We start from the raw sequence: 12,285 nt of genomic DNA, 5'->3' as shown, positions 1-12,285 counted from the left end.
ATTTTTCCTCTGAAAGCTGTAAATATGTAGGCCACAGCCCACACCTCTTCTTCTCTCCCAGACACCCAAACCCAAAATCTGTGTCTCTCATGAATAAATAAAATCTTTAAAACAAAAACAAAAAAAAACCACCTCTCTTTACCATGCCAACATAATTTAGGTACTGGTTTCTTATCATTACATGACTTGCCATTCTTCCGAAGGCAGATAATACATGAAAAATCGCCTACCATTTCAAACACTGGAATTGGGAAGAGAACCAGTCAGGCTTCACCTGCAAAGGCTTGTGAATCCCGAGAGGACAGTTTATAATGTGCTACATGAAAGACAGCATTCAGGGAACAAGAGTAGGGCCTTTCCCATCCTAGCAGAAAGAACCATTAGCGCCGCAGGCTCTTTTCTCACCAGCATGTCGGTGGCACTGAGATAGTGCTTGCTGACCATGCACTGTTCCAGTTTTTGAGGCACTTGCTTGATGTTCTCAATTTCATCCAGCAGATTCAGGACATGCTTATGCTCAATTCCTTCAATCCACAACTTCCGAAGCTCATCCCTTTTGCAGTGCAACAGCATCTTGCATGAAAGCAGATTCTCTTTCACCTACAATGAAACAGATTCGACCTGATGTCAGTCCAAAGTCTTGCCATCCTAAACTTATCATCTAATTAGTAGTCTTCATTAGTGTCACTAGAAGTAAACAGTTCCTAATTCCCCCTTCACTCACTTCTCATAGTGAGTCGGCTTGCAAAATTCTTTTTTTTTTTTTTAATTTTTATTTATTTATGAGTCATAGAGAGAGAGAGAGAGGCAGAGACATAGGCAGAGGGAGAAGCAGGCTCCATGCACCGGGAGCCTGACGTGGGATTCGATCCCGGGTCTCCAGGATCACGCCCTGGGCCAAAGGCAGGCGCCAAACCGCTGCGCCACCCAGGGATCCCGGCTTGCAAAATTCTAATCCTGGTTCTGACACGGACTCACTTGGATAGGTCTGTCTCCACCTCAGTGTACATCTACACCTCAGTGTATATGTGCTCTCCCTTGAAATGAGAAAACTACTCCCAACCTACCTTTGGGTGAATCTAAAAAAGTTACTTAGGACATAGAGCACTCTGAAAATATGTTAAAGTATCTACCCACTGATGTTAAAATATCTAAAAGAAAATCCCTCATAGAGTCCATACTATTAATCCTTCCCTGTTCTCTGCATGTTTCCCATTCAGCTGATAGGTCACTTGGACCATCCTACATCTATAACTTGGTTGAAGTTTAGAGCCAAGGAACTGTGCATTCATATCAACTAACATGAAAATAAGCCCATGTTCCAGAAAAGGGCACACATCCAGAGATAATCTCAAAATAAAAGGAATTAGGACATACCAAGGATTTTTAGATATTAAATAAGACAATCTCAAACATTCTCATAGTTTAGTGACCAGTACGGCACAGCCCGACAAAAAGAGGAGGAACAGGCAGGGGTACTCACAATGTACATGGTGAGCACATTTTCATATTCATAATTAAGACTTTCCAATTTTTGTGACATGAAATAAAAAGAATCATGACCTTTCACAATTCACAGAGCTACTTTCATATACTTTTGGCATTCCTTACATGTATTTTTATTTAAATTAGAATTTAGTATTTGTTTACAGTTTTGTTTTATTAATTTTTTTAGAGTTGGGGAGGGGGTGTGGGGAGGAGAAGGAGAGCAAGAATCTCCAAGCCCAGCACAGAGCACAACAGGGGATTCATTACCCTGAAATCCTGACATGAGCCAAACTGAGCCACCCAGGCACAACTCCCCCACCACCTTTTTTCTTTCTTAAGAGAAAGAAAGAGTAGTTGTTTTGTTTTTTGTTTTAGGTAAAATTTATGAATACATGTCAGATGTACTATTTATTAGATGTACTATTTATTAGATGTATTTTAGCAAATCCAAGACACCTGTATAATTCAAACCATCAACTATAGGTCATTTATATCACCCTAGAAAGCTTACCACATTTTTGATCATTGAAAATCCATCTTCAACAAGATTTGCTGAGGAGGTGCACGCACTCATGAACATTATACTTCTGGTGATTATAAAACTACATCTCAACATTTTTCTAACACACATGGAAAATATGAAGATAGAATGCTAAGATCAGAATGTTTTTTGAGAAAGCATCTAATCTATAACTTTAGGACAATACCTAATCCTAATTCTAAGAAACTCCAATGTAAAAAGAATCCTAAATAAGGAGATTTTGTAATCTCTCTCAATAAGCACAGAATGATCATTAGCTTTCAGGGGAGACATAGACCCCTTTGAAAATCTACTGAAGATGGTCCTAATTGCCTCCACTCCTTCCTGCAGTCCCAAAGTGATTTAAAAAAAAAAAATCTGCTATGCATAAAACACCTAGGAAAGAGAACAGAGAGGAGGGAATGGCACTTTTGAATTTGGCAAGAAGTTGGAACATGGGTAATTTAGCAGAGGAGAGCAATCTGAAAACCTCAGCATGGAGTGGGGTACCTCCATTGACAAAGAGGTACCAAGAACATGGAGAGTGGGAAAACAGGGCTAACACCTTCCATATTTTGAGCCCTGGATCCTCATCACACCACCCAGATAGAAAAATCCTCCCCCCACCCCCTGCCCTGCCTCAACTATTGGCCACATAGAATGTGTATGACCTGGAGATCACAAAAGATCTGGGATGAGGGGAGGGTGTGAGGCACTGGACAACAAATCAAAAATGAGACCCAAGTGGGCCTATGGAACAGTAAATTCCTCAGCCCCCTCCAGAGCCTCGGCCTCCTGCTAGGGTTGCTTCTAAATACACTCAGCTTGATTTCTAGCTCCAACACAGGAAGCATAGGGCTTTCCCTGGGAAAGGTGACCAGGCAAATAGACCTAGAGTTAGTGACATCTAAAGTTTCACGAAGGAGACTGCTAGGTCCCTGCCACTCATCAGTAGATGAGGCCCATAACATGCTCTGAGCTTCCAATCAGCTCTGTATTGCCTCACTCTTCTACCAGACAGCCAAAGAAAGCCTGGAATATGCAAAGTCAGGCACCAAAACAAACAAAAAGAAAAAAGAGTTGGGGGGCAGAGGGGGGCAGGACAAAAACTATGCAGGAAACAGAAATTTTTAAAACTACAATGAATATCCCTTAGGAAAAATAGGAGGAGGCACTAACATTGATGAAACAAGAATAGGATGCTATAAAAAAAAAATGGAGAATCAAAACAACGCTTGGAAATTAAAACATGATAGAAAAAAATCCAATATAAAGGTTAGAGGGTACCCTTGAGAAAATCTCCAGAGAATAAAAAAAAAAAAAAAACAAGAGATAAAAGATAAAAAGAAAATGAGGGGGATTGATCCAAGAAGTTCACTATCTGCCAAATAGAGGAGTTCTAGGGGAGGGAAAATGAGACAAATGAAGTGGGGAAAAATATCAACAAAATAATAAAAGAAAATGTCCCAGGAGACATGTGTTTTTAGATTGAAAAAGCACACCAAGTGTTCAAGAAAATGGAGTGAGGAAAGACACAAGCCAGGGCACATTATCCTGACACGTAAGGACACAAGGGATAAAGAGACAATCTTAAAAGCTTTCACGGGAGTTGGGGGGGGGGGGGGGGAGGTGCAGGGAGGAACAGAATCCATACAAAGAACTGTGAATCAGAATGCATCAGGCTTTTCCCAATAGGAGCACTAAAAGCTACAAGACAAAAGAATAATATAGCTTCAAAATCCTAAGAGAGAATCCTTTCCCCAAAAAACTATCAATCAAGTGTGAGGGAAGAATAAAGACATCTTCAGACATACAAGCTCTCAAAAAAATAAATAAATAAGCCTTCTATGCACCATATCTCAGCAAGCTAGTGAAGAACGTGCTCCATCAACACAAGAGAAAATCAGAAGACAGAAAACACAAGATCCAGGAAAGGGGAAAACCAAGGCAGAAAACTTCTGCCTTTCTGCGGAAGAAAGGCAACAGGAATATTCAATCATTAATCGCATGGAAAACAGCAACAACAAAATTGCTCAAGCGCACACAGTATGCTGGATGGTTGAGAGGTAAATATTTATGTAGTTTTAATAAAATAAGCACCATCTATTTAACCAAAAACTAGGATACAAGCAGAGAGAGAGAGAGAATGAGGGAGGAAGATGGGGTGAGATACGGGAAAGAATGACAGAGGGACCTATATCCTCATCTTCCATAGCTTCAAGCTCATATACCATGTCTAAAATAGAAAAATCAAGAATAGTGTAAGCATTTTACTATGAGTAAAAGTCAGTGCCTTTAAAGTTTTGCAATTTAGACTAGGGAAAGATGAGATCAGGAAGTAGTGGTTTTTATTATCACTTATGGTTTTGACTTTTTAAATTTTTAATTGGAAGTATAATTGACACATAGTATTGGTTTCAAGTATACGGCACTGATAGAAAAGTCATATAGATTATAAAATGCTCACCATGATTAAGTGTAGTTATCACTGTCACCATACAAACTTAATTACAATATTACTGACCATATTCCCCATGTTCTACTCTTCATCCCTACAACTTATTTTGTAAGTGTGTATCTCTTAATGCCCTTTATCGGACTTTTTAAACATATTTCTCAAGGATATTCCTAGATCCTCTTGGGAACTCTTGGTCTCTGGGCTAGAACTCCAGCTATTATATCCATTCTCTCTCAAATCTTAGTTAAAATCTGTTAGAATTTGATTTCTAATGTTCTACTCTTCTCACCTTGGTTCTGTAATTCTCAGATTTTTCTTTTGATTCACGGTTACTATGGAAATTGTTAAAAAATAAATGCTGTGTCACGCAACACCCAGCTAGGCTCTCAATCAAAAGAAGGGGGGATGAACTTACTGAGTGTCAGGAAAGCTTGGCAAACTCCTTTTGATTGGAAAAAGAAAGGCAATTATGCCATTTCACACTAGGATATATACAATGTAGTCAGCTCACTTCTCATTTTTGCTTACTGCATGGAGGCAAACTGAAAAGGAAGATAGAATTTGTGTCCGTGTTGAGGGGTGGGGAAGATGATACTAGGCTGTGTGGAAAATGAACATCACCAAAATTATTCCCTGAACTAAGTTATTAGTCAAAGCTGCAGACATAAGGAGCTACAAGAACTTTTAATATTAGATTGCCCTGAGGCTTCGGCTCTTTGATGAGAAAGTCAGTTATGAAGAAATGTTATTTTAAAACTTGGGTGGTGGGGGAAGGGGAATACTACTCAGCAATAAAAGAGAAGAAATCTAAAGAATCTCAGAAATATTTTGCTGAACAAATGAAGCCAGATACAAAGAAGTACAGACTGAAGTTCTGGAACATACAAAAATAAAAAATAATCAATAGTGAGGGGGTTCAAATCAGTAGTCGTTTAGAGCAGGACATGGAGAGGGGTAGGGGACAAGAAGGGGAACATGGAATTTTGACTCCAAGGAAGGAGGGAACTCTCTGGGGTGGATGGGAATACTTTAAAGGATGTGTACATTTGCCAAAACTCATTGAACCGTACCCTAAAATGCTGCATTTTACTGAATGTAAATTATAGTTCAATAAATGCTTTTTATGCAGGGAAGAGAGAAACAGCATGATATCCATCAATAAATAGCAATAACTAAAATGTGAGAATGGGACCAAGTTATACCTAAACTGTTATTTCTCGATGTGGTGACAGTATTTTAATTCTATTCTACTGAATTTATCAGGATCATTAAGATTGAAAACTAATGTTACTGTTTCTTCCTGAAATAAATCTACAGAGTCAAACAATTCAAGTCAAGACATTGAAACCCAAGTACAGAAGTCCTTCTTCAAACTCAAGTTTCCTTTGCTTCTTTAGACTTTGAGTAACTTCACAGTTGCTCCTGATCACCTGTTTATAGCCACAACAAGAATTTGTTTCAATATACAAGAACCTCCAGCCACTCTAGTTAGAGCGTATCAGAAAAAGAGAAAATAAGGGGTGCCTGGGTGGCTCAGCGGGTTAAGCGTCTGCCTTCAGCTCAACTCATGATCTTAGGGTCCCAAGATCGAGCCCCGAGTCGGGCTCCCTCCCAGAGTCTGCTTCTTCCTCTCCCTCTGCCCCTCCCCCTGCTTGTGCACTCTCACGCACGCTCTCTCTCTCTTAAATAAATAAAATCTTTAAAAAATCTTAAAAAAGAGAGAAAGAGAAAATTAGGATAACAAGCCCCACAAGGGTTATTGTGAATGAGTAGGTGAGAAGATACAGAAAGCAGAGAAACAGCCTGCAGCCCTGCCCTGGGGAAGATAAAGAGAAGAAAACTACTTAGGGCCTCTGAGTAACAACGTGGGTGCATCTGTGAAAAGAGGAACAGAGATATATATATAAGAGGCTGATGGATACAGGCCTCATGTCATCAAATTCAATGCTTTTCTGATTTTGGTCAAGGATAATGGGAGGAGGGAATGCCTTTGGGTGTGCATATTATCTGTAATACAGCACAACAAATATGCAAGTGCTCCACTGAAACTGCAGGCTAGAAATATTCTATAAAGTTCCCCATAAGCAAAAGATGGCAAATGAAAAATAATGTAACAGTTGATGTTACTCTTAATTCTCAAAGTACAAAACTTATTTTCTCCTCTGTAGTTAAAAATCTACATATAAACAGGTTCATGGATATTCTCCTACCATGTGTCCAACCCAATTTTTTCCATTGTGTTACAGAAAGTGCCTGGAAGCAGTGACGTGCAGAAACACTACTCACTGTTCTGTTTTAAAGCCCCAGAGGGCACTTGGGTGGCTCAGTGGTTGAGCGTCTACCTTTGACTCAGGTTGTGATCCTGGGTCCTGCGATCAAGTTCTGCATCAGGCTCCTTGCAGGAAGCCTGTTTCCCCCTCTGCATCTCTCATGAATAAATAAATAAAATCTTTAAATAAAAAATAAACTCCTTTAGAACTACAGATCACTTTTAAATTACCCCAAACTTGTATGCTTTTGTTCCTTCCGGTGTTTTTGTTTCTTTGTTTTCTTTAGCTGCCATTCTAAGGTCTTAAATTCTCTGAGAGTCTCCACTGAACCTTTCCAAGGGCAATACTTTAAATTGCAGAGACTGGATCTTGTACACAAATACAGATAGTGTTAAACTTAATGGAAACATTACCTCATAGTTCTTGTGACAGCATTCATGCACTCCACTGCCTAGACTTTAAATTATGCCATCTCATTATTGCCCACTGTTTAGCATGTCCCTTTCTAGGCTTTTCTTCCTTTATCATAGAAGCAGCCAGGATTTTTCCATCTTACCTATGAGCTGTAAATAATTTCCTACCACAACAATGTGACTTTTTTTTTTTGTATGAAGGTTACTCTTTGTTCTCATTCTGCCTCTCAAGGTATGCTTTCATATAAAAGCCACAAAATGATTTTAAATGTTAAGTAATGAATGTTGCACTACTCAATGATTAAGCCCTTAACAACTTCATTTGAATAATCACATATAGTTATTTCTAATTACAGGCAAGAAAAATGAGTTAAAAGCTTGATCTAGTACCAACAGGGCAGCTGAAATTGGGGTGATATGTAAAGTGTGCACATTCACAAAAGAGGCAAGTATCTATCTTCTCTTCAGCCTACCAGCTCCTGTGATAAACATTAGACAGATATTTAGTATCTTTAAAGAAATCTGACGTCCTGTCATCCACCCTCTAAAGCACAGAGCAAACACTCAAATTCAAAGACCAACAAGTATCACCTATGCTGCTCAAGTCCCCAGGTGTGCCCATTCATAGGCATCTATTTTGGCTGCTACTGTAATAGTCATTATTATGAGACACTGTCAGAACCTATGGATTCTGAGGTTTTCTAGTACAGTGACCTGTCATTTTGACTGCTATCAATATGTATTCAACAGTACAGGATAGCCTAAGTAATTTTGATTATCCACATTACTTGACCTGATCAATCATACATACTCTTTATTTACATGTTTTTTTTTTTTTTTTTTGAACTTAGAAAAAAATTCCCAGTAGACTTGACTCTCTGGGAAAAAAGTCAACTCTATCTGCCATCTCATTATCCACAAAGACTTAGATTCTGCCAATATAAAGCCATATATGAAACTATTATCATAATGGGAAATATCAGCAGTTCTGTGTTCTCAAGCTTTCAAAGCATGAATATGAACACCTTTATCTGCCTTAGTCCTCACTAAAATCTACTCTGTATAGCAGCTAGCGTAGCCTTTTAAAAATGTTGTATCATGCCATTCTCACATTTAAAAGCTTCTTACAGTGGATTCTCACCATACTCAAGAGTTATGAACCAAGTCCTTATAGTCACCAAAACCCCACATGACCTGACGTACTCTCTACACCTCACCAGTATCTCTCCAGCCACTCACCTCTCTCTCCATCCCATTTTGCTCCAGCACCATTGGCGTCCTGGCTGCTTCCCCCAAATCCCTATTATGTCCTTGCTTCAGGACCTTTCTGCTCCAGCCATTCCTTCTTCCCAAGGTGCTTCTCCTGACTCGCCCTTACTGCCTTCCGGTGTTGGCTCAAGTGTAACCCCAGTCAAGCCTTCCCTCACTGATGCATTTAAACAGCAACTCAAATCCTCCCTTCCTTGCTTTTGGTTTTCAAAGTACCGCCTGTCTTACCCCATTGTACCACATTTTACTAATTTATAGTGTGTTTCCCTCAACTAGAATGTCAACCGGGATGTAAAGTCCAGGAGGCCAGGAATTTGTCTTATTCACTTCTATACCCCAGAGCCTAGAGCAATGCTCAGCACCAAACAGACACACTTCACACAGAGACTAAATACATGTCGTTAAATATCACCTACTTTGTTTTCCTGTCTCCTCCCACGGTATGTGAGTTCCATAAGGACAGGGATAGATGTCTGCCATGGGTATAACCCCAGCAATTAGAACAGAACACGGCACACAATTAGGACTCCACAGATATTTGTTGAATGAATCATCACTACGTTCTTTTGGCAAGAGCAGAAAGAAAGTTTCAACTCACATCTGCACATTCTCATCTTGCTGGATATGAAATAAAATAATGTAGCCTCAAGATGATTCTATCATCCCCATTTTTACTTTAAAAAGATACATAAACTAAACACACCTATATTTTGTATATAATCCAAAGCACAATTAAAATCCAAAAATGGGGACGCCTGGGTGGCTCAGTGGTTTGGCGTCTGCCTTTGGCTCAGGGCATGATCTCGCAGTCCCTGGATCAAAACCCACAGGCTCCCTGCATGGAAAATGCTTCTCGCTCTGTCTCTGCCTCTCTCTCTCTCTCTCTCTCTCTCTCTGTCTCTCACGAATAAATAAATAAAATCTTCTTTAAAAAAAAAAATCCAAAAACGACAGGGAAAGATCAGTAAAAAAACATCAGTGTTTCCTTGGTGATAAGAAATAAACTTTCACAGTACAAAACTGTCAAAATATACAACAAAAACAAACTCACTTTCATTCCCCCGCCAACATTTTTTTCTCCCATTTATTAATTATTAGAGCCTTTTATGAAAGGAGCTCTGGCCCTTTCTCTTCCCAATATTGAGCTAATTCATAATAGAATTATGTGACATTTACTTTACTGTAAATATCTGATGTACTTTTCTGTCTGATGTAATAAACACAAAGTTTTCTTTCTGTTTTCTTTTGCTCAAAATTCCAGCGTACTTAAAAATGAGGGGAGTGAACAGACTGTAGTAAGCCAAAAATGAAATAATCAAGAGGAGACTCTTTTTCAATACCAGCCAACACTGTCTGGGCAAAGAGGCTATTGACTCCAAGCGATAGGGAGTCAAGGCAGAAACCACTACAGCTTTCCCCTGACATTAGGACAAAGTCCTTTCAGCCAAGCAGACTAATCAGAAAACAGGAATACCAAACCTTCACCCTTACTGTGATTAACCAGGGTAAAGCCAGAAGGTTTTACTGACTCCTCTTGAGCTTTAGTATATTCAGTCAAAATGGACTACAGCTTACTTTAAACTGATCTATAGTGTTACCTCATTTCACAGATAAATCCACAGGACGAACTCACCATTTATAAAGGCTAAGAATTACCACATTCCTTTTGAAAATGCCCAGTTAATTTTACAATGTAAAGAGGTCATCAAATTCCTTCAAAAAAGGTTAAGAGCTTGCTGATTCTCAAATGGTATTCTTAGAGGCTGGAACTCACATATCAACAGCATTTTTAGAAGAATAACTTATATATCGGCTTAGAAAATCACAATAAGATCCAGAAGACAGACCAGAGCATATGTAAGCAGTTACTGCCAGGCAGGTGCAGGGAATTCCCCAACCAACCAACAGCACAGACGGCGCATTTCGAATGGTTCACGCAGCCCTGTGGCCACGGTGCTGCTGGAGGTGCAGCTGCAGAGCTTTAAGGAGGGGACCAGGCATGAGGCTCTGCATCTCCGACCCCAACAGCACACAAGGGGCAAGTATTATGTCGGGGTTCCACAAGATAGCTCATTTTAAGATGGCAGACTACTGCCTAAAAGGTATCTGAAAACCAGCAGCAAGGACCTTAGAGTTATGGAGATCAACATTCAAATCCTACATCTGCTGAGGGAGAAATGGTCACGCCTAGCCAAGATGCAGTGCTAAGTGGTGGCAATTACTGTTAGCAGAGTGGTACTAAAAGGGATTAAAGGAGTGATCCTCAAAACACACAGCCAGGGACCACAGGACTGTGCTTTGAAGGTCAGTTCATCCCTTGGCAAAAATAAAAATACACCTTATGAGCCCACTTTGTCCTTTAGACAGTAAAGACATGGTAGCCAGGAACCAAGAGCTTTTCAAGGATCTGCTACATAAGGAGGTGGGCAGGGATAGAAAGGTGTTAAGAAACAGAAAGATGGAGAGGAAGAAAGAAAGAATGAACAAGAAATTGCTGCAAAATACAAGGAAAATGACAAAACAGAAGTTACTACATGCTTATTACAACTAAGGAAGGATTTTCAAGAATTTCAGTAACATAAATACATGTCTCAATCACTTGTAAGTTAGGTTTTCTTGTCCAAATCACAGCTAGAATGTCTAATGACTACACAGAAGTCACAACCAACTTCAAATGAGGGGACATAAAGCTGAAACTTCAAAAAAATGTTTCAACTGCTACAGCAATACACACATGCACACACATACACAATATGGAACAGGAACATATTAAATACACTGAATACACAGAAATGGGAGCCTCTAATAGTAAGAGGCTCTAGAGTCTTAGAACAGCTCCCCTTTCCAGTGTCCTCATGTTGGGAAAGGTCCCCAGGTCCTTTCCCATTGCAACAAGTAGCAGCAGAAGCCAAGGATAAGTCACAGGAGGAGGCGAGTCTCGGATGCCCTCCGTGATCCTCCTGAGCCAGGCTTTCCAGACACTTGCAAAATTCCCAGAAAGTGTCATTATACGTCACTCACTAATAAGGCCAGTCACCACTATCGTAGCACCTATACACGCTACAAGCCTGGGGCCTGACGGTAGGTACAACAATCACAAGAGGAAAAGAAGGCCCACCTGCTTGATTTTATTTCGAGAGTTGGTGATGCGCTCGGTGATGCTCTGGTACGTGCGAATGGCTGTCGTCAACTCTGTGTAGTGCTGCACGATCAACTCATCCAGGTCACGGTCACACTTCTCATAGGCTTCTTCAAGGCGCCCTTTCTCATTTTCTCGGTCTTCCACATCATCACTGGTAGACAGAGTTCTGGTGAGATAGAGACTGCATCAAGCTCAATGAAATTTAAAAGCAAAAAAGTAAAAGGAATTAAAACACAAGCACACACACCTCACAGATTCAGTAGGAAATGAAACAAGTCACTCAGAAAATACAAAACCACCTTCCTAGTAAATTCCAAGAGCTCATCTAAGTGGATTTGTTGGCTGCCCATCCAAAGAGCCCTGCCATCCAGCTTACCTTGGCGTACCGATTTTAATCAGAGAGCAGGCGCCACTACTCTGCCAGAGTCAGGACAGATCCCAAATTGCCTAAGTGAATCCCAGTCTCCATTATCGGTGACAAGTCTGGCCAATGAGACCTAAGGACTTCTAGGAGTAATTTTCTTGCAAAATTAACAGGAAGCAAGACCCTTCTCCTGACACTGGATATTGTTAAACAAAGCCAAGATACTCAAATATTTCACCCATCTTCTAATCATGGAAGGGAAAATCAAGAGAAATGCCAGACTACTGCACTGATATCATTGGGCACGAAAGCAGCCGACCCTAGGGCTGCTTTCCCTCAGGACTTCTCGTTAGGGGACACA

General features: G+C 40.1%; 1 protein-coding gene across 11 annotated transcripts in view; it reads right to left on the bottom strand.

The window, feature by feature from the left end:
* The window catches only part of EXOC4 (exocyst complex component 4), a 746,933-nt gene that overhangs the window by 712,765 nt on the left and 21,883 nt on the right, over positions 1-12,285 (bottom strand). For all 11 annotated transcript variants that reach the window (XM_072784617.1, XM_072784618.1, XM_072784619.1 and 8 more), the window contains exons 2-3: positions 11,537-11,726; positions 406-600 (exon numbers count right to left, since the gene is read on the bottom strand). In XM_072784617.1, the coding sequence (XP_072640718.1) occupies positions 406-600; positions 11,537-11,726 (385 nt within the window). The remainder of the gene's footprint in view (positions 1-405; positions 601-11,536; positions 11,727-12,285) is intronic.

Source organism: Canis lupus, chromosome 18 (genome assembly GCF_048164855.1).
Source record: "Canis lupus baileyi chromosome 18, mCanLup2.hap1, whole genome shotgun sequence".
Taxonomy (NCBI): domain Eukaryota; kingdom Metazoa; phylum Chordata; class Mammalia; order Carnivora; family Canidae; genus Canis; species Canis lupus.
This window is presented reverse-complemented; position numbering and strand designations above follow the sequence as displayed.